The sequence below is a fragment of the Geotrypetes seraphini genome, chromosome 8 (genome assembly GCF_902459505.1).
Source record: "Geotrypetes seraphini chromosome 8, aGeoSer1.1, whole genome shotgun sequence".
NCBI classification, from domain to species: Eukaryota; Metazoa; Chordata; class Amphibia; order Gymnophiona; family Dermophiidae; genus Geotrypetes; species Geotrypetes seraphini.
In genome coordinates, this window is record NC_047091.1 from 160,665,085 (window position 1) to 160,691,859 (window position 26,775).

Here is a 26,775-nt window from a genome sequence, read left to right on the forward strand (position 1 = left end):
AGCACAGATCCCTGAGGCAATCCACTACTCACCTTTCTCTCCTCTGAGCAAAGTCCATTAACCACCACCCTCTGGTGTCTGTCCGTCAACCAGCTTCTAATCCAGTTCACTACTTTGGGCCCTAATTTCAGCCCATAGAGTTTGTTTAAGAGCCTCCTATGAAGAACCGTGTCAAAGGCTTTGCTGAAATCTAAGTAAATTACATCTAGTGCACATCCTTGATCTGGTTCTCTGGTCACCCAGTTAAAGAATTCAATTCATTTGGCACAATTTACCTTTAGTAAACCCATGTTGCCTCAGATCTTGTAATCTATTAGATTCTAAGAATTTCACTATCCTTTCCTTCAGCAACGTTTCCATTATTTTTCCAATAACCAAAGTGAGGCTTACCAGCCTGTAGTTTCTCGCTTTATCTCTGCATCCACTTTTGTGAAAAGGGACCACATCCATTCTTTTCCAGTCCCGTGGGACCTCTCCCTTCTCTAAAGATTTATTGAACAAATCTTTAAGAGGAACCACCAGAACCTCTCAGAGCTCCCTCAATATCCTGGGATGGATCCCGTCCGGTCCCATAACTTTGTCCACCTTCAGTTTTTTCACAATAAGTATTACAACCCACCATAAATACAGACATATATAAATTTCATCCACAACCTCTCTATAACCTGCCGGAACCTGAAAAAATCTTCAAAGGAAATCAAGCAGAAAAATTAACATCCATAGAGGTAAGCTTTGAAGACGTATATGAGCAGATAGATTAAAAACTGACAAATCTCCGGGCCCGGAAGGAATCCACCCTAGGGTATTGAAAGAACTAAACTAAACTATACCGCATCTTCTCCACTGAAGTGGAGCTCGACACGGTTTACAGAGTTTAAAAAATATGGGAAGAGAGAAGAGAAAGAGTTTACAAAGCATAAAAAGAGGGGATGTAATCAGGAGAAGAGATTATTATATGCTAGAGAAAAGCCAGGTTTTCAGTTGTTTTCGGAATAGTTGGAGGGAGTCCAGGTTCCGCAGCGGGACAGTGAGGTCGTTCCAGAGGCCGGTGATTTTGGAGAGGAGGGATCTACCCAGTTTACCTGCGTGGAGGATGCCGTGTAGAGAGGGGAAGGATAGTTTATGTCTGTGGGCAGATCTGGTGGTAGTTGGTATCGGGGCGAGGAAGGATAGAGGGATTAGGGGCGGAAGGATGCCGTGAATGATCTTGAAAGCCAAACAGGAGCATTTGAAATGAATTCTGGAAAGTACTGGGAGCCAGTGAAGATTGGTAAATAGAGGGGAGACGTGGTCATATTTGCGTTTAGCAAAAATCAGCTTACCCGCAGTGTTCTGGATAAGCTGGAGTCTGCGAAGACTTTTTTTCGTTAGGCCTAAGTAGATGGCGTTACAATAATCGAGTTTGGATAGGATGATGGATTGTACAAGGACGGTGAAATGCTTTTGGTGAAAATAGGATCTAACTTTCCTCAGCATGTGGAGGCTGAAAAAACAAGATTTTGCCAGGGAATTCAGGTGATCGTTGAGGGAAAGGGAGGAGTCGATAGTGATGCCAAGGACCTTGCTTGAGAACTCAAGGTGTAGAGCAGGGCCTGTGGGTAGGGTGAAGAGGGCGGGCAGGTGAGCTAATTTTGGGTCGAGCCAGAGTAATTTTGTTTTTGATTCATTTAATTTCATCTGTACTGAGAGGGACCAGGCATGAAGTCTCATTATGCATGATGTGATGTTCTCTTGGAGGTTTGTAAGGTTTGGATCTGTTTCGAGGAGGATGAGGATATCGTCTAAAGGAGGAAGTAGCGGAACTACTACAGCGAGTTTGTAATCTATCCCTGAAAACAGGCGTGATCCCGGAGGATTGGAAGATAGCTAATGTTACGCCCATCTTTAAAAAAGGATCGAGAGGTGACCCGGGGAACTACAGACCGATAAGTTTGACTTCAGTTCCGGGGAAGATGGCGGAAGCGCTGATAAAAGAAAGCATCGATGAGCATCTAGAAAAGAATAAACTGATAAAAACAAGCCAACATGGATTCTGCAAGGGATGATCGTGCCTAACGAACTTATTGCGTTTTTTCGAAGGAATTAAAAAACAAATGGACAAAGGGGAACCCATAGACATTGTATACTTAGATTTCCAAAAAGCCTTTGATAAGGTACCCCATGAACGCCTACTATGGAAACTGAAGAGCCATGGGGTGCAAGGAGACGTACATTGATGGATCAAAAATTGGCTTATGGGTAGAAAGCAAAGGGTAGGAGTGAAGGGCCACTACTCGGACAGGAGGAAAGTCACGAGTGGTGTTCCGCAGGGGTTGGTATTCGGACCGCTGCTGTTCAATGTATTTATAAATGATCTAGAAGCAGGGACGAAGTGCAAAATAATAAAATTCGCAGACACCAAACTATTTAGTGGAGTTGGGACAAGAGAGGATTGTGAGGACTTACAAGGGGACCTGAACAAACTAGAAGAGTGGGCAACGAGATGACAGATGAAGTTTAATGTAGAGAAATGTAAAGTCTTGCATGTAGGAAACAGGAACCCGAAGTACAGCTATACAATGGGAGGGCTGGTAATGGGTGAAAGTACCCTAGAAAAAGACTTGGGGGTAATAGTGGACAAGACAATGAAGCCGTCGGCACAGTGCACAGCGGCCTCGAAGAAGGCGAATAGAATGCTAGGTATTATCAAGATAGATATTACAACTAGAACGAAAGAAGTTATCCTGCAATTGTATCGGGCGATGGTGCACCCGCATCTGGAGTATTGCATCCAATATTGGTCGCCGTACTTTAAGAAGGATATGGCATTGCTCAAGAGGGTTCAGAAAAAAGCGACAAAATTGATAAAAGGTATGGAAAACCTTTCATATGCTGAAAGATTAGAGAAACTGGGGCTCTTTTCCCTGGAAAAAGAGACTCAAGAGGGGACATGATAGAGACTTACAAGATCATGAAGGGCATAGAGAAAGTAGAGGGACAGATTCTTCAAACTTTCGAAAACTAAAAGAACGAGAAGGCATTCGGAAAAATTAAGAGGGGACAGATTCAGAACAAATGCTAGGAAGTTCTTCTTCAACCAAAGGGTGGTGGACACCTGGAACGCGCTTCCAGAGGGTGTGATAGGACAGAGTACGGTATTGGGGTTCAAGAAGGGATTAGATGATTTCCTGAAGGAAAAGGGGATAGAAGGGTATAAATAGAGGATTACTATACAGGTCCTGGACCTGATGGGCCGCCGCTTGAGCGGACTGCTGGGCACAGTGGACCTCTGGTCTGACACAGCAGAGACACTGTTTATGTTCTTATGAATTGAGATATGTGTGAAGACTTCCTTGAGATCCAGAGCATAGCCAATAGTCGCGAGCCAGGAGAGGATACAGAGTGGCCAGAGACAGCATTCAAAATTTCTCTCTGACCAAAAACTTGTTGCGGGCTCCGAGATCTAAAATCAGTCGGAGACCTCCCGTCTTCTTTGCTATTAAAAAATAGCAGGAGTAAAACCCTTGGTTCTGTTGATCAACAGGAACTTTTTCAATGGTGTTGAGAAGAAGGGAATGAACCTCCTGAAGAAGAGAGGATTGGCGAGGGTTGAAAGCAGACTCTCTTGGAGGATAATCCGGAGGGATGGCGATGAAATGAAGAGAGCAACCCTCCCAAATGATTTTTATAACCCAGAGATCGGAGGTGATGAGTTCCCAATGATGGCAACAGATCTGAACACGACCTCAGTTTGGTAGTTTCAACGTGGATCGAAGCTAGTTAATCCTGGTCAGAGGATAAAACAAAATCAGGCAGTGTCCATTACACTGTTTGTTTAAAACCATGGTAAGGCATCAGGATTTACACTCATGTTAGATTCCCCCACTAGTCTTTGTATGATCGAGTCCTCTTTTGGACTTATACTGATGCTCCAAGATAACAGCGATGTGGGGGAGGGAGAGTGTGTGGCACAGTGGTTAAAGCTACAGCCTCAGCACCCTGGGGTTGTAGGTTCAAACCCACACTGATCCTTGTGACTCTGGGCAAGTCACTTAAACCCCCCACTGCCCCAGGTACATTAGACAGATTGTGGGCCCACCAGGACAGATAGGGAAAAATGCTTGAGTACCTGAATAAACTAATGTAAACCGTTCTGGGAGAACGGTATAGAAAATTGAATGAATAAATAAATAAATAAATGTTATTAACATGAATTTCAGTTCTCACGCAAGTTTGCACAGCAGAGTCCATGAGTTCTCATGCGAGTTTGCACAGCAGAGTCCATAGGAAGATAAGTACAAAACTGCTGGAAATTAAGAAACTTGAAATCACTCACACAAGGTGGAGATGAATACCACTTTCCAAATAAGATAGTTAAGATGAGTACAAAACATTGGCTCAAATGAAGGATTCATCAAACTGATGAGAACATCATTAATATCCCAAACAACTGGAGCCAGTTGGAAAGGTGGGTTGATATTGAAAAATCCTTTCTTAAACCAGGAAACAAGAGGATGCGCAGTCAAAGATTTATTGTGAACCTGAACATTTCTGAAGTGCAGACAGATGATGAGGCTCCAATAATGCTCAATGCTTCGATATATGGAACCGATGTCTTCGGTACCCCTCTGATGAATACTCTGTCCAGTGCATAAAGTCATTGACACTGGAATCTATGTCCCACACTGATACCTACGACTGAGTGGGTATCAATGGTGCCACAGGGATATCTTGCACTGATACCTGAGACTCAGCTGGTAGCAACGGTATCGCAGGGTGTCAAGGGGTAAAAGACCTCAACAAGGATATACAGTACGCCCTAAAGTAGACATAACCTGCATAGGAGACAATGGTAGCGATGTGGAGTTAATCTCAACAATGTATCCCAGAGAGGTACCATCAATGTAGACACAGTAGTATTGAAGAAAAACTGCTACATGCAACGCAATATCACATACAGGTTTGATAATCATTGATGCTACGATGTAAGAAGAACCTGGAGAAAGTACTGCCGTTGAATATGCTATGTTTAGTATGGATCGGTACCGATGCAGATCAATATATAAAGAGGAGGCTCTATTCTTCAACCAATAACCCGCACTGTTGTTCATCAATGAAGAGGAGGCACCATGACCACGTAACATCAAGTGGTACAGGCATCGAAGCATGAGTGCCTGAAAAGGTGGTATGCTTCAGAAATGACAACCTGTATCATCCAGAAAGCCATGCATCAAATGGACTTGATGCTTAATTGGAAAGGCAGTATCCATCTGCGTCGACGTCATTAAAACATCGGTACCGAAAGGCATGCATCAACTGGAGTCGATGCTAATATGTCACCGATGCACATAGATAGGATTGACGTCACTGCAATACACCTGCATCGACATGATTGGTTAAAGTGCCAAACCACCACTTCAGATAGCGTTAAGTTCACTGACTATCACACACATACATGCTAATGCCTTTAAGGATTTCAGACCTCCACCTGTGTAGCATAACTCACTGTGGTAAAGTTCCTCATTATTCCCGGCACAGCATTTCTAATACTATCATATTTTTTATTACATTACATTACATTAGTGATTTCTATTCCGCTTGTGCCTTGCGGTTCTAAGCGGATTACAAGTTAGAAGACTGGACATTTCCAGTAGCATTGCAGTACATATAATCAAGAATGCGTTAAGTTACAATTGTTGTTCTGGACTTTTCCAGGATAAATTGGTAGTAGATAGTAGATAGTGATAGGTTGTTTAGACGAATAGAGATAATATTGTCCGGATTCTGTTGTTTAGACGAGTAGAGATAATACTGTCCGGATTCGGGTGTTGCTGGTGGTGGTGTTTGGGTAGTCATGAGAGCATTTTCTAATACTTTTGTGAGGTTATGATGATGGGAAGTGTTTTTTTGAAGAGATGAGTTTTGATTTCTTTTCGGAATGCTTTAATGTCTATTGATTTGGTCAGTAGATTGGTGATGGTAGTATCGATCTTTGCTGCCTGTGTCGCTAAAAGGCTGTCATATAGTTTCTTTCGTCGTGTTCCTTTGAGAGGGGGGTGAGTGAATAGGCTCTGGGTTCTCCTTAATCTGTGTGAGAGGTTACGGTGTAGTCTGTTGTTTAGGTAGCTGGGTGCTGTTCCATGTATTACTTTGTATAGTAGACAGTAGAATTTGAACTGGGATCTTGCTTTTATTGGTAGCCAGTGTGAGTCTAGGTATGCTTTGGTGATGTGGTCATATTTGCCTAGTGAGTAGATGATTCTGAGGGCTGTGTTCTGAACTGTCTGTATTTGTTTTATCATGTAATTTGGGCATGATAGGTATAGGCTGTTACAGTAATCTACAATACTCAGTACTAGGGATTGTACTAATATCTTGTATTGATCTTTGTTGAAGAATTTTCTTATTTTTCTTAGGTTACGTATTGTGAAGAATGCTCTTTGGATGATTTTGTGGATTTGAGACTGCATTGTGCAATTTCTGTCTAGTAGGATTCCCAGGATTTTGAGTGTGCTTTGCATTGGGTACTTGATTGTATTTACTTCTAGTTCTGTGAGAGATGGTTTTTTTTCCCTTTCCAGTAGTAGGAATTTAGTTTTTTCCGAGTTCAGTTTTAGTTTATGACTTGACATCCATTTTTCTACCGTTTCCATTATCATTTTCAGGTGGTTTGTGGATAAGGGGTCTTGAATATTAAAGGGGAGGAGGATAGTTATATCATCTGCGTAGCTGAATGATACTGTGTTTAGGGCGTCTAGGGTTATGCCTAGGGATGCTATGAAGAGGTTAAATAATATGGGTGATAATGGTGATCCTTGTAGTACTCCACATGGGTTTGACCATGGGTCGGATATGTGCTCTTTTGATTTGACTTTGTATGTTCGTGTTTTGAGGAAGCTTTGGAACCATTTGTGAACATTACCTGAGATTCCTATTGCGTCTAATATCTGGAGTAGTGTGTGATGGTCAACTAGGTCGAATGCCGCAGAAAGATCGAGTTGAATGAGAAGCAGCTTGTTTCCTTTGCTGAGGTGTTGTCGGGCAATGTCTAATAGTGATACCAGTAGAGTTTCTGTGCTATGGTTGGATCTGAATCCAGATTGTGATGGATGTAGTATGTGATGGTCTTCAAGGTAGTTGGAGAGGTGTTGTGCGACAAGGCCTTCTGTTATTTTAATGTATAGAGGGATTGAAGCGATTGGTCTATAGTTTGCAGGATTATCTATAGGACCTTTGGGATCTTTTAGGATAGGTGTAATTATGATTTCTCCTAATTCCGGTGGGAAATGACCTTCACTTAGTGTTGTTTGAAGCCATAGTGTGAGGCTAGCTTTAAATTTGGTGGAAGCTGTTGCTAGTAAGTATGAGGGACAGTTGTTCAAGTCACATGAGGATTTGCTGTATTTTTTGTAAAGCCTGTTCAAGTCTGACCATTGTATCTTTGGGAAGTTTGTCCATATCCTGTCTGCTGGGATTGCTTCATCTGTTTTGGGATTGATTCGTATTTCTTCTATGTTGATTCTTGAATTGTTGAATGTGGATCTGGTTGTGATGATTTTGTGTTTGAAGTGATCCGCTAATTGGGTGGCTGTGGGAGTTTGGTTTCCTTGGGTGGCGAGAAATGGTTTGGTATCGGTGAGATTTCTTAAGATGTCAAAAAGTATTCTTGTGTCTGGTTTTTCGGTGCTGATGAGTTTGGAGTAGTAGTTTTTTCGTTTTTCCTTCAGTTTGGTATTGTATTGTTTGATTAGGATTTTCCATTCATCTTTGATGTGGTTGTGTTTTTGTTTTTTCCATGACCTTTCTAATTGTCTGCATTTTATGAATATTGTTCTATACTTTTTATATATTTTATTATAGTTTTCAATACATAGATTAAATAGGTTGAATAACTTAGCTTTTGAGCAGTTTTATCCCCTTGCCAACACGTTTTGCTTAACTTTATCAAGGACGGGGAAAACTGCAAAGTAGAAGAAAAAATATAAATAAACATACAATTAGTATGTGACAAGTTCATTTACACTCCGTGTTTACAAGTTTTCATAACGGAGCTTCTTACCTAAGTTCATCTTTGCCTAACTTGCTCTGCCGCTGGCCATCAAAGATGGCCGTGGCGTTCAAACAACGCACTGAAGTATAGGGAAGATTAACATGGTTGGAACATCGGTACAGAAGGCATGAATCAAATAGACTTGATGCTAATATGCCACCGATGAAGGTATGGAATAAACATCAGTACAGAAAGGCATGCATCAACTAGAGTCGATGATAAAATGCCACCAATGCAAGTAGATGGAGGTATCGATGTCTACTGGTACCGGCAAGTCCCAGTCACTGGAAGTCCGACTCCAGACCTATATGTCAAAAGAAAGAAACAAAAGAAGAAAAACTTTGACATTAATCAATAGTGTTTATCTTCTGGAAATCTATAGCCCCAAAGTCAGATACAGTCAAAGAGGGAGAACCGGGGTAGAGTAGAAACAAGGTCAAAAATCCATTGATGATCAATGCAGAAAGTAAGGATGGAATTGTGAAGGCTGCTGAACTGCGAACAAAGTTTGAAGAAAGTTCATAGAGTGTTCACTTTAAGCTTTAGCAAGCTTTTTAGACTGCGGATGCGCGAGTGCCTTCCCACCCATCGCCAGGTCACGAGGTCGTCAGTTTTTTGTTTTCCGCAGAGTGAAGACGACGTATCTCTTGTTTCTCCGTCGAGTTGCCTTCCCACTTATATTTTTTACAAACTTTTTCAAGTTCTTCTCTCTACAATTTTCTTTTGAAAAGTAGAAACGTAAAAAGAATTTCACTGTCTCTACCTTGGCTCCGTGAATGACGTCACCCATTTGTGAGAATGTGCTGCCTCCTTGTCTAAGGATAAACACTTTTACCACTGTCCGTACTAGACTCTGTGGATGACATCACCCACATATGAGACTATGCTGCCTGCTTATCTAAGAATAATATATTACCATGTTTCCCAAAAAATAAGACACTGTCATATTAATTTTGGGTCCAAAAAACGCACTAGGGCTTATTTTCGGGGGATGTCTTTTTTTTTTGTGTGTGTGTACGATTCCCTCACCCATCCTCTTGTGCAGCATCTCTCTATCCCTCATTCCCATCCGCCTCAAGCAGCAGAACCCCGAAAGCAATTTCATTGATCTAATAACATAGATCTAATCTAATCTAAGCACTGTTCTTGTATGCCACATCTTCCCTATAAAATAGCACTTCAAATGGTTAACAAATAAACAAATTAAAGATCTCCCTTAAACAAACTGAATTTCAGATGTCATAACATTTCTGAAATAAAAAAGTCTTGAGATCTTTGTGGAACAGATAATATGAAGCCATTCCACCCATGTAGCAGAACCCCGATGACCCCGCCAACCCATCCCCCTGCGCCTCTTTCCATCTCTCCCTCCCATACCCCCATTCAGCAAAACCCCTGACGACCCTCCCACCGCAAGGCTGACAAACTTCCATTCTAAAAAGCAGCGGTGGCAGCGCTAAACAGGTTGCTTCACGGCCTTCCCCATACCACGTCACTGATGACATCACTGATGCGGCAGAGGGAAGGCCTTGGCTGAGAAGGCCGCAAAGCAGCCTATTTAATGCTGCCGTTGCTGTTTGGAACGGAGGTATGTCGGCCTCACAGTGGGAGGGTCGTCGGGGTTCTGATGCGGGGGACGGGAAGGAGGGATAAAAAGATGCTGCGCAAGGGGATGGGTGAGAGGGGAAGAAAGATGCTGCACAAAAGGGGGTGGGAGAAAGCGCTGCCACCGGCAAATTGGTGAGTGTCGGGGACATTCGGGAGGTGTTTTGGGGGTCGATCCAACTAGGGCTTATTTTTGGGGAAACACGGTATAGTCTTCATAGACAATCAATGAATAAACATACTCATTAAATAAGTGTTAAGGTGGAAGCTTCAGTCGCTATCCTTCCAGTATATAGTGTCATTAATTGTCACTCATTCTTATGGTATGCAATGTCATCAAAATACTTGAAAGATTCTTACTTCTTTTAGCTAAATTTACTTTCAAGCACCATCTTTATACTAAAGTTTTTCTTCCATTCTGTAATTATGATAATAAAATTTAGTGAATCATATCCTATAAAGCACTTTTAGCTGTCTGTTAATAAAACTTGCGGACTATCAGGTATAATATACCAGTAATGCAAACAGCTAAAACATTCTAGAGCTTTTCACGCTTACAAACTAAAATTATGAGAAATGTTAAAGGAAAAAGTTTTCAAAACTTACGTATAAGACGAGAGGCTGCTGTCATATGTTGATACAACACCATAATTTTCTTCATTATAACGAAACATGTCATTAGGATCCCATCCATTAGACTAGGAAACAAACAAACAAAAAAAGAAAACAAAATCCAAACATTTTTGTTAAACAGTTTGAAAATCTGAGGCAAACCAAACCTGTAACAGTTCAAGTTAAAGTGTCATTCTGATGTCTTGCATTCAGAATGGAGGAGTACTGCCACTCCTTGAGATCTCCGGCAAGACACTTAAACCTCGATGGTCTCAGATACAAATTTGAACGTTGATGCAGAAAGCTGAAACAAACCTAGTCACGGGGCTGTACATGCACGTTAAATGGCTAAGAAATGCACAAAGGGATTGAGTGTGAATGTTAACTCTCGCAGAAGACATAGCTCCAAATTGCATTACTATGCATGGTAGTGAGTCCATTAAATATTCCACAGTGGGCAGAGAAGGCAGTAGTGGTATACATGGTAGTGAGTCCATTAAATAGTCCATAGTGGGCAGAGAAGGCAGTAGTGGTATACATGGTAGTGAGTCCATTAAATAGTCCATAGTGGGCAGAGAAGGCAGTAGTGGTACGCATGGTAGCGAGGCCATTAAATATTCCACAGTGGGCAGAGAAGGCAGTAGTGGTATGCATGGTAGTGAGTCCATTAAATATTCCACAGTGAGCAGAGAAGGAAGTAGTGGTATGTATGGTAGTGAGTCCATTAAATATTCCACAGTGGGCAGAGAAGGCAGTAGGGAAAAATTATGTTCTTACCTGTTAATTTTCTTTCCTTTAGATGCAGCAGATGAATCCAGAGACTAGTGGGATAGCAAACATCTACCAGCAGGTGGAGACAGAGAAACTGATTAACATGTGGTCCTTTTGGTTGGCATTCCTCCTGTATCTTCAGTATTACTCTTTGCCCAAGCATCCGGAACTAGTATATGTTGAGCATGTAAAAAACTTCTTTCCAATAACAAATTCCAACTACCAACAATAACAAAACTTCTTAAACTTGCAAAAGAGAAACTGACAGACAATATCCAGAAAGGGTGGGGCTCTGGATTCATCTGCTGTGTCTACAGGAAAGAAAGTTAACAGATAAGAACATAATTTTTCCTTCCTTAGCAACAACAGCAGATGAATCCAGAGACTAGTGGGATATAGCAAAGCAATTCTCAATCTGGGTGGGAAGGGAACGCCGCCTCTGCAATGACCGAAGCCCCAAAAGCATTCTCCGCACGCTCTGCCACATTTAAGCGATAATGCTTAAGTAGCCACACGACAAATCTCCTCCAAGGAAAAACCTCTGGACTCAGCCCAGGAAGTAGCCATCGCTTTGGTTGAATGAACATGAAATTCTTCCGGCAACCACTTCCCTGCTATCAGGTAAGTGGAAACAATGGTCTCTTTGACCCATCAAGTGATGGAAGCTTTGGATGCTGCCATACCATTGTTGCGTGCCACAAATAAAACAAAGAGGTGATCCAAACGTCGAAAATCATTAGTAATCATTAGAAAACAGAATATTTATGGATACATGGAAAATTCTCCGATATGTTAGTAATTTAACGCCTATTCCAATCCATAAATCAACAAATCAATCTATATGGTTAAACTCCAAGATTCAAATTGGCAGATTTAAGGTCATCTGGAAGCATTGGATGACTGCAGGTATACGAATTTTGGGTCTTGGAGAATGAGATCTACGATGTCTGCATCTATCAGACAAACTTGGTTTTTTCTTTTACATAGAGCATTTTGGACCCCAGTTAGATTACAAAAGTTAGATAGCTCTAATAGATGCTGGCATTGTAATCTGGAAGCAGGGACTTTAGATCATTTAATATTCTATTGTCCCTGTATCATGGCATTTTGGAAATCAATTTGGTCTCAAATTAATTGTTTATTAGAAAACTATGTAGCATTATCACATGATACAATAATATTCGGTATGTCAATGAGAACAAAGGTAAAATTATGTTCTTACCTGATAATTTTCTTTCCTTTATAAGCAGCAGATGAATCCAGAGACTAGTGGGTATAGCTCACATCGACCAGCAGGTGGAGATAGAGACACTGATTAACAGTTGGCTTTAAAGCCTGGTGTTCTTCCTGTTGATTCAGTTATGCCTTTGCCCAAGCATCCTGAGACAGGAGAATGAGCCTCTTCAAAACTTCATTCCAGTAATACATGTGTAATTTAGAAATGCAACCATACAATTACCAACATTACCCCAACTGAAATATGCAAATTAACATACCGATAGAAAGGCCACTGGGGTGGGGCTCTGGATTCATCTGCTGCTTATAAAGGAAAGAAAATTATCAGGTAAGAACATAATTTTACCTTCCTTAGCAAAGCAGCAGATGAATCCAGAGACTAGTGGGATGTAGCAAAGCCAATTCAAACTGGGTGGGAAGCCAATGCCGCCTCCGCAATCACCGAAGCGCCAAAACTAGCCTCCGCACGGGCCGCCACATCCAAACGGTAATGTTTCGAAAAGGTATTTCCAGACGACCAAGTAGCCGCCCGGCAAATTTCCTCCAACGCCAGACCACCGGACTCTGCCCAAGACGTGGCCAGAGCTCGAGTTGAATGAGCACGAAGTTGCTCCAGTACTTGTTTCCCCGACAACAAATAAGCCGACGCAATTGTCTCTTTGACCCAACGAGCAATGGAAGTTTTGGACGCAGCCATCCCTTTGTTCTTCCCCGCGAATAACACAAACAGGTGATCCGAGCGACGAAAGTCGTTAGTCACCCCCAAATAATGTAGAACCATGCGGCGAACATCTAATAGACGCAAAGACGAGAATTGTTTTCCCCAATCCTCTTTCCTAAAGGACGGAAGGAATAAACTCTGGTTCATATGGAACGAAGAAATCACCTTAGGAAGGAAGGACGGCACTGTCCGCACAGACACTCCAGCATCCGAAATACGCAAAAAAGGCTCCCCTGCAAGACAGCGCCTGCAGTTCCAACACCCGTCTTGCCGAAGCCAAAGCTACCAAAAATACTGTTTTCAACGTGATATCTTTCAACGTCGCCGCAGCCAGTGGCTCAAACGGAGCCGCCTTCAATTTCCCCAGGACAAGTTTAAGATTCCATGCCGGACATGTACGCTTCACCGGCGGCCGGATATGGTGAACCCCCTTGAGGAATCGAACCACGTCAGGCTGCGATGCGAGAGTCGAGCGAGACACCTGGCCCCTATAACAGGCAATGGCCGCCACCTGAACCTTCAGAGAGTTATAGGCTAACCCTTTAGATACGCCCTCCTGTAGAAACGACAGAATAGCCGATAGAGAAGCCTGAAAGGGCGCAATACCCTGCCTTCCGCACCATGACTCAAAAATTTTCCAGACTCTAGCATAGGAGGCAGAAGTAGAAAGCTTTTTAGCTTGAAGTAGAGTGGAAATTACTTGTTCCGAATAGCCCCGCTTTCTCAGCCGCGACCGTTCAATAGCCAAGCCGTAAGACCAAATTGGGCCGGATTTTCGATAGCGATTGGACCCTGCGTCAGTAAGTCCTGAGTTACCTGGAACGTTAACCTCTCGCCTGCTGAAAGTTGAATTAGATCCGCGTACCATGGCCGACGCGGCCAATCCGGAGCCACCAGGATCACCCTGCCCTGAAAGAGAGATATGCGATGCAATACTCGGCCTATCATCGGCCAGGGAGGAAATACATACAGAAGGGAATTCGGAGGCCACGGGAGAGCTAATGCGTCCACCCCCTCCGAGCCTCTCTCCTTGCGTCTGCTGAAGAACCGAGGCAGCTTTGCATTGCGGGACGAGGCCATGAGATCCATCGCTGGAAGCCCCCACCGAAGGACCAGCAGATCGAACGCCCGAGGAGACAGCTCCCATTCGCCTGGATCGAGAAGATTTCTGCTGAGGAAGTCTGCTTGAACATTTTCGTGACCCGCAATGTGAGCCGCTGACAGCAGAGGAACATGCACCTCCGCCCACCGAAACAGCAACATTGCTTCTTCGGCTAACCGAGGACTCCGGGTACCCCCCTGACGATTTATATATGCCACCGCCGTGACACTGTCCGAAAAAACCCTGGTCGGACGGTCCTGAATGAGGGACTGAAATGCCCGAAGCGCACGCCTGATAGCTCTCAGCTCTAATAAATTGATTGAACACTGGGCCTCCTCCGAGGCCCACACCTCCTGTACTGAGGCTTGCAGGCACTGAGCCCCCCAGCCCAGAAGACTCGCATCCGTCATAATCACGACCCATTCCGGCGTCGCTAGCGGCATGCCCCGGAAAAGATGAAACTCGCGTAGCCACCAGAACATGCTGCGAGCCGCCCGAGGACTCCACGGGAGACGCAGATTGTAGTCCAGAGATGCCAGGGACCAACGAGAAAGAAGCGACTTCTGTAAAGGCCTCATGTGGAACCGAGCCCAGGGCACCACCTCTAGAGTCGCCACCATCGAGCCCAGAACCTGTACATAATCCCAAATTCGAGGTCTGGGTGCCCCGAGAAGACACCGAATCTGAGACTGCAATTTCTCTCCCCGATCTCGGGGTAGAAACACCTTCCCCAGACAAGTGTCGAACCTGACCCCCAGATGCACCAAAGTCTGGGACGGGGACAGAGAGCTCTTGGGAAAGTTTACGATCCACCCCAACAACTGAAGGAGAGAGATTACTCTTTGCGTCACCGACAAACTCTCCTGTTTGGAAGAAGCCCGGATCAACCAGTCGTCTAAGTAAGGGTGTACTCGAATCCCTTCCTTGCGCAGAAAAGCTGCCACTACTACCATTACTTTTGAAAAGGTACGGGGAGCCGTTGCCAGGCCAAAGGGCATTGCCCGAAATTGAAAATGCTGGCCGAGGATTGCAAACCGCAGAAACCGTTGATGCGGCGGCCAGATCGGAATATGGAGGTACGCCTCCTTGAGATCGAGGGACGTGAGAAACTCTCCTGGCCTTACTGCCGCAATAACAGAGCGAACCGTCTCCATGCGGAAATGACGAACTCTGAGAAACTTGTTGACCCCTTTGAGATCCAGCACCGGCCTGAACGACCCCCCCTTTTTGGGCACAATGAAGTAAAGGGAATAAATACCGAGGCCCACCTCTTCCGGTGGCACCGGCACCACTGCCCCCAGATCCAGAAGCACCTGAAGAGTTAAGCGGACGGCGTCTCCCTTGGCCGCTCCATAGCACGGGGACACCAAGAAAGAATCGGCGACGGGAGAGGCGAACTCTAACTTGTAGCCGTCTTGAATAATCCCCAACACCCATTGATCCGACGTAATCTTGGCCCACTCCGCCAAAAAGGCCGAAAGCCAACCCCCTAAGGGACCGGCGGAGGGGGCCAAGACCCCGTCATTGGGGAGTGCGACTCGCTGGGGTACGGGCAGGTTGAGCTGAAGGAGGCTTCGTCGTACGAAAGGAACTCTTCTGCTGAAACCTAGGTCTCGAAGACGAGAAAGAACCAGAAGCGGATCTAAAGAAAGGTTTACCAGACCTGTATCTCCTAACATCCCTAAAACGTGGCCTGAACGACGAGGATTTCAAAGGGGGCCTAGGCCTATCTTCCGGTAACCGCTGAGTTTTGGTATCACCAAAATCCTTCACTAATCTATCTAAATCCTCTCCAAACAAAAAACCCCCTTTAAAAGGGAGTTTCACCAGCCGCAGCTTAGACGCCGCATCAGCTGCCCAATGACGGAGCCATAAAGATCTGCGAGAAACCACCGAAAGCGACATCTGCTTTGCAGAAGCGCAAATAATATCATATAAGGAATCTGCCAAATAAGCCAAACCTGACTCCAAATCAGCCAGTTCCGAAGGGACAGAACCCCCGGCTTCTACCAAATTATCCGTCATCACTTGAGTCCACTGGAGACACGCTCGCGCTGCGTAAGAGCTACAAATCGCTGCTTGTAAAGTAATCGCAGCCACTTCAAAAGACATTTTCAGAGAAGACTCAATCTTCCTATCCTGGGCATCCCTCAGCGTAACACCCCCATCCACTGGCAAGGTAGTCCTTTTGGTAACTGCCGCCACCAAAGCATCAACCCTGGGCAATCTAAACCTTTCAAGTTCGGTCGGGTCAACTGGATACAAGAGCCGCATGGCCTTTGCCACTCTTAAACTGGCCTCCGGCGTATCCCACTGTGCCGAAATAAGCTCCTGCATGGCCTCATGCATCGGAAAGGACTTAGCTGGCCTACGAGTACCCGCCATCAGGGGATTTCCCGACACCTTAGCGTCTTCCTGTGAGATGTTTAAACTCTGCAAAGCTTTAGAAATTAAGGACGAGAGCTCTTCTCTATGAAAAAGGCGGCCTTACCTGGGGGATGCTCCGCTTCCCAATCCAAAACCTCTCCTTCCTCTAAAGACTCAGGAAGAGAAGAAGGGGGAACTATACTAGGATCTCCCTCATTCGCTGACGCGAACCTGCGCTTCTTCATTACTGGTGATTTAACCGGAGAAAAAATTTCATCCCCGGTCGCACCAGCAATCCCGTGAAAACCCGAGGTGGAAGGCCCCGGAAGGACCGGAAAACTCACAGGAACCGGCTGAGCCGGCTGACCGCTCTGTAACATGAAAGCCCGGTTCATGAGCATAATGAACTCCGGTGTGAACGAGCCCAGTCCAAATGCCATGGAACTAACATGGTCAGTGCCTGAGAGCGGAGCCGTTGCCGCTGCTGCTATCACATCCAATCCCCTGATCGCTGCCAAACTTCCCCCAGCCTCGGGAGAGCCCTGCAGCCCGACCGAGTCAACCTCAAGGGCAGGGGATATTGCGCGCTCCTCTCGGACCCGGGAAATGGCGACGTTACACGCCTGTAAAAAAGAATCCTCAGCCGGTGAATCTAAACACCCGCCTGAGCATAAACCCGACGGTGTTGTGCGCTTCCCACAGCGAGAACACCGCAGACTAGCCTCCGCCGTCATCACCCGGTCCGGCAAAAAAACTTTTTTTTTTTTTTACAATGCACACGGAGAAGCCGCCGCCACCGCCCCTGCCCTCAACCAACAGGCATTCGCGCACGACAAAAAAAAAATGAAGCAGAAAGCAGAAACAACTCACCAGCACCCACGCCGATCTCTCCACATGCAGCAAGGATAAAGCTGGTAAGTGTACTGCACGCCGCTCAAACGGCACAGCTCAACACAAGCAGGAAGTAAAGAAGTGGGTTTTTTTTTTGTAAACTGGAATGAAGAAACCACCACCGGCGAGCCCACGGAAACCCCTCAATCAACCGGAGGGGAGGGTGGAGAAGGGACCTGGGAGGGCCCAGGTATAACTCCCAAAGCCAGCACCACCTAGCCAGGCACCCCTATCCTGCTGAAGAGAGCTAGTCTCAACAGAGGAGTAGACACGAACACCAATGCACCCGAGAATCCAGGAGCTAGAGAGATAGCTCCACCCCTGCTGGGAGATAGAGCAAAACTGAATCAACAGGAAGAACACCAGGCTTTAAAGCCAACTGTTAATCAGTGTCTCTATCTCCACCTGCTGGTCGATGTGAGCTATACCCACTAGTCTCTGGATTCATCTGCTGCTTTGCTAAGGAAAAGTCAAATTTCATCAAGCAATAATAAACTTTTATTGATCATGACAGGAGTCGCCATACAACATATTACCAGTAATTGGAAAAATTACAGTAGACTTAACTATACCTTCTGGTGGAATTCGCTGTGCCACATTTACAAAATGGAAAGAACAACTGCCATACAAAGAGGGAATTATAACAAATTATTCCAATGATTAGACACTATTATCCACTGAAAGTACTCTCATACATAGGGGGCAGAGGGGAGGGTATAAAGTTATATTAATGGTTTGATCAATAGATAAGAATATAATAATTATATGATATTTTTGATTAAAATATTTGTGGGAAGGGTGGGTGGGGAGGGTATAAATTTGTTTTTAAGATGATGTTAGAAGAAATACAAGTGATGTGTACAAGATTTAAATGATGTAAAACTGTGTTCTTGATGTAAGATGGAAAAATGAATAAAGAATTTGAAAAAAAATAAATAAAGAAAATCATTAGTAATCTGCAAATAGTATAGAAGAATTCTACGCACATCCAGGAAATGTAATAATAATAATTTTATTCTTTTATATCGCCATAACCAAAAGTTCTAGGTGGTTTACACTAAATGAGCTGGACAATCAGCGAAATACAATAATACAGTAAAAATACAAATATTTATAAAATAGAACTTCAATAATAAAACTTACTAAGTAATAAACTTATCGAACAAAGAGGCCTTAATTAATTTCCAAAAACAGCAATAGGATAACATAGCTTGCTGAATACATTTACCTAACCAAGATTTCTGCCTACCAGCTTAAAATGCTAGGGTCCTATCTAAGAAGGTCTTTTAACTACACCCATTAATTTTTGGATAAGCAAGTAAGTAGAAGTTTCTAGTTTCTCTTGATGGTCTATGCAACACAAAATGAGGAAAAAGGTAAGCTGGAGACAATCCCGATATCAGCTTAAAGCAGATACAGGAAAATATGAATAATACTCTTGCCTCCAAAGGCAACCAATGAAGTAAACGATAATATGGACTAATATGGTCGTTCTTTTTTAAACCAAAAATCAATCGAACAGCTGTATTCTGAATTATCCTTAATTTCCTTAGAATTTTTTGGGTGCTCCTAAATAGATGTTACAATAGTCTAAAATAGATAAAACTAATGCCTGCACCAATAGTCTGAATGATAAAGAATCAAAATATTTTTTTATGGTTCTTAATTTCCACAATGTAAAAAAGCATTTTTGTACCACTAAGTTCATGTGTTCTGCTAGTGTTAAATGTCGTTCTAGTGTGACTCCCAGAATTTTGATAGATTTAATAATTGGGTAGTCATGACCATTAAGATGAAGCAATGAGCAAGCAATGAAGAGAAGCGCGCTCCCCAATCTTCCTCCCGGAAAGCAAGAAGGAAGAGATACTGGTTGACATGAAAGGTTGACACAATCTTAGGGAGAAATGACCAAAATTACACCCCTGAATTGGAAATTCGCAAAAAAGGATCTCTGCAGAACACCTGCAACTCTGAAACTCGTTGGACTGAAGCCATTACCACAAGAAACACCACTTTCAACGTCACATCCTTTAGAGTCACCTTGGATAAAGATTCAAATGGGGCCTTCTGTAACCCCCCAAGGACTACCTTAAAACTGTGGACAGGGCTTCTTAACAGGTGGACGAATATGTTGTACACCTTTCAGGAACCGAACTACATCAGGTTGAGAAGCAAGGGAAGAGCAAGCCACGCAGCCTCTGTAACAAGCAATGGCTGCCACTTGAACTTTAAGAGAACTGTACGCCAAGCCCTTGGCTACACCCTCCTGAAGAAAAGAAAAAATGCTAGCTAGAGAAGCGTGAAAGAGCGAAATACCCTGATCACCACACCAAGACTCTAAAACTCTCCAGACTCTAGCATACGATGCAGATGTAATTTCTTCTTTGCCTGAAGAAGAGTTGAAATAACCTGCTCTGAATATCCCTTACGCCTCAACCATGACCTTTCAAGAGCCAGGCCGTAAGACAAACGTGGGACTGACTTTCCATGTTGATCGGACCCTGGGTGAGTAAATCTTGAGTCATCAGAAATCTCAACATGTCGTCCAGCGAAAGACCCATCAGATCTGCATATCACGGTCGGCGTGACCAATCCGGAGCTACTAGGATCACCGTGCCCTGAAAGCGAGCTATGCGATGTAAGACCCGACCAATCATCGGCCAAGGGGGAAACACATAAAGGAGACAACCCAGAGGCCAAGAAAGAGCCAACCCATCTACTCCCTCCGACTCTCTCTCCCTGCGCCTGCTGAAGAACCGAGGAAGCTTCGCATTTTGAGACAAGGCCATGAGATCTATCTCCGGGAGACTCCCATCTCTGAACTATTAGGTCGAATGCCTGAAAGGAGAGTTCCCATTCTCCGGAATCTAGAAGATTTCTGCTGAGAAAGTCTGTCTGAACATTTGCTTGCCCGCAATGAGAGCCGCCGAGAGAAGAGGAAGATGAATTTCTGCCCACTGAAGCAGGAACCATTGCCTCACTGGCCAACTGAGATAATCGTGTACCTCCCTGCCTATTGATATATGCCACCGCCATGACACTGTCCGAAAAGACCCTTGTCAGTCGGTCCTGAATCATGGGTTGAAACGCCTGAAGCACTAGCCTGATCGCTATCAACTCTAGAAGATTGATCAACGATTGAGCGCCCTCCAGAGACCATGCTCCCCACACTGAGGACTGAAGGCACTGAGCCCCCCATCCCAGCAGACTGGCATCTGTGGTAACTATGCTACAGTCCAGTGTTGCAAATGGCATTCCTTTGAACAGACTGATCTCACTGAGCCACCAATTCATGCTGAGTGATTCTTGAGGAATCTATTGTAGATGACGATTGTAATCCTGAGACATTGGGGACCATCGGGAGAGAAGTGACTTCTGCAATGGTCTCATGTGTAAGCGAGCCCAGGGCACCACTATTGATTCCAGAACCTGCACATAATCCCACACTCTCGGACTGGGTGACTGGAGAAGTAGGTGAACTGCAACTTCTCACCCCCTGTCTTTGGGTAGAAACACCTTCCCCACCTTCATTTTGAACTTCACTCCCAGATGATCCAATGATTGAGATGGAGTAAGAGAGCTCTTCGGAAAATTGATGACCCGCCCTAAAGATTGACGAAGAGAGATCGCCCTTTGGGTTACTGTCAAAATCTCCTGTCTGGAAGACGCGCAGATCTACCAGTCGTCCAAGTAAGGATGTACTCGAATCCCCTCTTTGCGAAGAAATGCTGCCACTACTACCATTACTTTTGAAAATGTGCATGGCGCTGTGGCTAGACCATATGGCATCGCTCAAAACTGATAATGCTGGCCTAGGACCGCAAATCGAAGCTATCGCTGATGCAGTGGCTATACTGGAATATACAAGTAAGCCTCTTTGAGATCAAGAGACATAAGGAACTCCCCTGGTTGAACCCGCTGCAATGATCAATCGCACAGTTTCCATACGGAAACGTCTGACTTTGAGAAATTGGTTGTCACGTTTGAGATCCAGCACTGGTATGACAGACCCCCCCCCCTCCCCTTCTTGGGCACTATTAAGTAAATGGAATATTTTCCCTGGCTCTTTTCTTTCAGAGGAACTGGAATCACAGCCCTGAGATACAGAAGAACTTGAAGGGTGACCTGCATTGATTCTCTCTTGGCTGCCCCTGTACAAGGGGATACCAAGAAAGAATCTGTGATGGGAGAGGAAAATTCTAATTTGTAACCTTCTCAAATAATGTCCAATACCCACTGATCGGATGTTATCTTGGTCCACTCCGCTAGAAAGGAAGTCAGCCAACCCCCTAAGTTTATGACGGAGGGAGGGAGCTGATATCCTGTCATTGGGGATTATGTAAGGCTGGAGTACGGGCTGGCTGAGCTGCTGGGGGTTTTGAGGACGAAAGGAATTATTTTATGGAAAACTAGGCCTAGAATTATAGAAAGAACGTAAAAGGGTAGAAAGGACGGCTTTCCAGGTCTATATCTCTTAACATCCCGGAAGCGAGGTCTGGCAGACGAGGTCTTCAAAAGTGCTTTAGGTTTAACCTCCGGCAACCTCTGTGTTTTGGTATCACCAAAATCTTTTACTAACTTATCTAAATCTTCGCCAAATAACAGACGACCCTTAAAAGGGAGCCTCACGAACCTTTGGGACATTGCTGTGAACAAGGCTGCCCTGTGAACTTCTAAAAGCTAAGTTACTCAGCATTTCATATTCTGCTCTTTTCATTGGTTTTCAGCATTATATCTGCTTAATTTCTCTTCTCATCCCTGTTTCTTACTAAAAAAAAAGCACAAAAATTAAACCCTTCTCTTTCCTCTGTTAAATCTTATTTCCTCTTCCTCTTCATAGGAATAAGGGTAAGACTTTATTAACTCTAATTAAATCCTGGTGCCTATGGCACAGGGTGACTAAAGTAGGGAAAATCCTGTTATAAATCCTGTGTTTTAGGGTAGCCACTGATTTGGTATAGAGCCTGCATTTCTGTTTAAAATCCTGTGTTTTAGGGTGGAATAGAGCCTGCATTTCTGACTTACTAGTTTTCCATCACTGTGAATGCTGATTAGGAGAAGGGTGGGGCTCTGATTTTCTACTAAGGTTAACTGTATTATCATTGGGACAGTGATGTGAACAAGTCTGCCCTGTTAACTTCTAAAAGCTAAGTTACTCAGCATTTCATATTCTGCTCTTTTCACTGGTTTTCAGCATTATATCTGCTTAATTTCTCTTCTCATCCCTATTTCTTACTAAAAAAAAAAAAAAGCACAAAAAAATAAACCCTTCTCTTTCCTCTGTTAAATCTTATTTTCTCTTTCCCTTTCCCTTCATAGGACTAAGGGTAAGACTTATAGTCCCACCAACCCCAGGGACCACTATTCATATATAGAGACCCATATAATCAGGACTACTCAAATCAAGTCACTTCACAACCAATCAAGATGACCTTTATTCTATGAAATTACTGTGGTTCTTTAATTCCAAGACATACTATTTGGAGGCTTAAGACTTGCCCCATCTGTCTTCAACTTGCCAGTATTAAGGAGGAGCTCTGCAAACTTAAACAGGAATTGAATACAATTAAAGCATCTTCCATCACTCCACAAAATCATACCAACTTACCACCTCTGCCTCAAAGAATAAAACAGCCCAGGAATAAATGGGTCACAGTAGGCTCAGGAAGACTGCGACATGTAACACAGAAACATCCACCTTCACTAATATTACCTCTACAGAATTCCTTCGCTCCACTAGTGTACTGCGATACTCAAGAAAACAGAAGGGAGGTGGGACTGGAACCAATGAAGGTAACTCAAGAGAACAAATAAAAGTACAAATAAAAAAGCCAAAAACAGAAAACTATTACTGTTGGGGGATTCCATCATCAGAGGCATTAACCTTGGAACACAGGGCGAGGAGACCAAAATAGTGAAATGTCTTCGAGGATCCTCAGCTACCAGGAGTTCCAGGCAAATACTGACTATAATTAAGGAAGAAACTAAGAATTTTAACACTGATGTTGTTATCCATCTGGGAACAAATGACCTGGCCAACAACTCCACACTTGCAGCACAGAAAGCTTTTCGGGAGCTTGGTGAGGGCATGAAACCTTTTGTAAAGACTTTAGCTTTTTCTGAAATACTGCCTGCATATGGAAAGGGAGAGCAAAGAGTGAAAAACACAGAGGACTTTAATAGATGGCTCAGAGCCTGGAGTCATCAAGAAGGCTTCAGGTACATAGGAGGATGGGGAAATACATGGAAGGACAAGAAGCTATATTGCACTGATGAGCTACATATTACTACAGCAGGAAAAAGAAACCTTGCAGAGAAATTTAGACAATATTTTTCTAGGCATTTAAACTAGAAGGTGGGGGTGGTGTATGTACGAAGGACAATTATAGAGACCACCTGAGGCAAAAGAAAAGATGTGATAGTAGTAAAGGCTGCAATATCAGCAACTCATTTCTTAGTATTGCAACGGAAAGTGAAACGACACAAAAATCCATACGAAAAAGGAGATTATCGCTGAAAAATAGCTGGAAAGCGATGACCACAAATGCTCGCAGTCTAAGCAGCAAAGTTCATGATCTGCAAGCCCTGATGTTACAGGCAGATCTAGATATTGTTGCTATCACAGAGACATGGTTCAGTGAATCACATGGATGGGATGCAAACATACCGGGATATAATCTTTTTAGGAAGGACAGAGATGGTCATAAAGGTGGAGGAGTAGCTCTCTATGTAAAGATCAATATCCAAGCGACCGAAACGCAAGGGACCTGGGGAAAGGAAGAAGCGATATGGATTGCTTTGAAAAGAGAAGATGGAACTTCTATCTATGTGGGTGTAGTCTATAGACCTCCGACTCAATCGCAGCAAATTGATAAGGATCTGATTGTGGATATCCAAAAGTTTGGAAGGAAAGAGGAGGTTCTGCTGTTGAGAGATTTCAACCTGCCGGATGCGGACTGGAATGTTCCGTCTGCGGAATCGGAAAGAAGTAGGGAGATTGTGGATGCCTTTCAAGAGGCTCTGCTCAGACAAATGGTGACGGAACCCAAAAGGGAAAAAGCGATATTGGATCTGGTCCTCACAAATGGAGAGAGTATCTCTAATGTTCGAGTGGGTGCTCACCTGGGTAGTAGCGATCATCAAACGGTTTGGTTTGATATAATGGCTAAAGTGGAAAGCGGCCGCACGATACTTAAAGTCCTAGATTTCAAATGTACGGACTTTAATGCAATGGGAAAGTACCTGAAGAAAGAGCTGTTAGGATGGGAGGACATAAGAGAAGTGGAAAGACAGTGGTCTAAGCTGAAAGGAGCGATAAAAATGGCTACGGACCTTTATGTGAAGAAAATCAATAAAAACAAGAGAAAAAGGAAGCCGATATGGTTCTCCAACCTAGTGGCTGAGAAAATAAAGGCGAAAGAGTTGGCGTTCATGAAATATAAAAAAACCCAAGAAGAGGAGAGCGGAAAGGACTAGAAGGTGAAACTGAAAGAAGCCAAGAGAGAGATACGTTTGGCGAAGGCAAAGGCGGAAGAACAAATGGCTAAAAATGTAAAAAAGGGAGATAAAAATGTTTTTCAGATATATTAGTGAAAGAAGGAAGATAAAAAATGGAATTGCTAGGCTAAAAGATGCTGGGAACAAATATGTGGAGAGTGATGAGGAGAAAGCAAATGTGCTAAACAAATACTTCTGTTCTGTGTTCACAGAAGAAAATCCTGGAGAAGGATCGAGATTGTCTGGCAAAGTTACACGAGAAAATGGAGTAGATTCTGCGCCGTTCACGGAGGAGGGTGTTTATGAGCAACTTGAAAAACTGAAGGTGGACAAAGCGATGGGACCAGACGGGATCCATCCCAGGATACTAAGGGAGCTCAGAGAGGTTCTGGCGAGTCCTATTAAAGACTTGTTCAACAAATCTCTGGAGACAGGAGTGATTCCTGGGGATTGGAGGAGAGCGGATGTGGTCCCTATTCATAAAAGTGGTCACAGGGATGAAGCAGGAAACTACAGGCCGGTGAGCCTAATGGAAGTGTTGCTGAAAGAAAGGATAGTGTACTTCCTTGAATCTAATGGGTTACAGGATCCGAGGCAACATGGCTTTACAAAAGGTAAATCGTGCCAAACGAACCTGATAGAATTTTTTGATTGGGTGACCAGAGAGCTGGATCGAGGACATATGCTAGATGTAATTTACTTGGATTTCAGCAAAGCCTTTGATACAGTTCCTCATAAGAGGCTGTTGAACAAACTTGAAGGGCTGAAGTTAGGACCCAAAGTGGTGAACTGGGTCAGAAACTGGCTGTCGGACAGACGCCAGAGGGTGGTGGTTAATGGAAGTCGCTCGAAGGAAGGAAAGGTGACTAGTGGAGTCCCTCAGGGTTCGGTGCTGGGGCCAATCCTGTTCATTATGTATGTGAGTGACATTGCTGAAGGGTTAGAAGGAAAAGTGTGCCTTTTTGCAGATGATACCAAGATTTGTAACAGAGTAGATACCGAAGAGGGAGTGAAAAATATGAAAAAGGATCTGCAAAAGTTAGAGGAATGGTCTAATGCCTGGCAACTAAAATTCAATGCAAAGAAATGCAGAGTAATGCATTTGGGGATTAATATTAGGAAGGAACCGTATATGCTGGGAGGAGAGAAGCTGATATGCACGGACGGGGAGAGGGACCTTGGGGTGATAGTGTCCGAAGATCTAAAGGCGAAAAAAACAGTGTGACAAGGCAGTGGCTGCTGCCAGAAGGATGCTGGGCTGTATAAAGAGAGGCGTGGTCAGTAGAAGGAAGAAGGTGTTGATGCCCCTGTACAGGTCATTGGTGAGGCCCCACTTGGAGTATTGTGTTCAGTTTTGGAGACCGTATCTGGCGAAAGACGTAAGAAGACTTGAGGCGGTCCAGAGGAGGGTGACGAAAATGATAGGAGGCTTGCGCCAGAAGACGTATGAGGAGAGACTGGAAGCCCTGAATATGTATACCCTAGAGGAAAGGAGAGACAGGGGAGATATGATTCAGACGTTCAAATACTTGAAGGGTATTAACGTAGAACAAAATCTTTTCCAGAGAAAGGAAAATGGTAAAACCAAAGGACATAATTTGAGGATGAGGGGTGGTAGATTTAGGGGCAATGTTAGGAAATTCTACTTTACGGAGAGGGTAGTGGATGTCTGGAATGCGCTCCCGAGAGAGGTGGTGGAGAGTAAAACTGTGACTGAGTTCAAAGACGCGTGGGATGAACACAGAAGATTTAGAATCAGAAAATAATATTAAATATTGAACTAGGCCAGTGACTGGGCAGACTTGCACGGTCTGTGTCTGTGTATGGCTATTTGGTGGAGGATGGGCAGGGGAGGGCTTCAATGGCTGGGAGGGTGTAGATGGGCTGGAGTAAGTCTTAACAGAGATTTTGGCAGTTGGAACCCAAGCACAGTACCGGGTAAAG

At 44.0% G+C, this 26,775-nt stretch overlaps 1 protein-coding gene across 17 annotated transcripts in view; it reads right to left on the reverse strand.

Moving 5' to 3' along the window:
• Positions 1–26,775, reverse strand: part of ATXN2 (ataxin 2) — a 735,162-nt gene that overhangs the window by 418,988 nt on the left and 289,399 nt on the right. For all 17 annotated transcript variants that reach the window (XR_004540365.1, XM_033955181.1, XM_033955177.1 and 14 more), the window contains one exon: positions 10,241–10,332. Coding sequence is in view for 16 of the 17 variants with exons in the window: in XM_033955181.1 (XP_033811072.1) it covers positions 10,241–10,332 (92 nt within the window). In the remaining variant the exon portion in view is untranslated. The remainder of the gene's footprint in view (positions 1–10,240; positions 10,333–26,775) is intronic.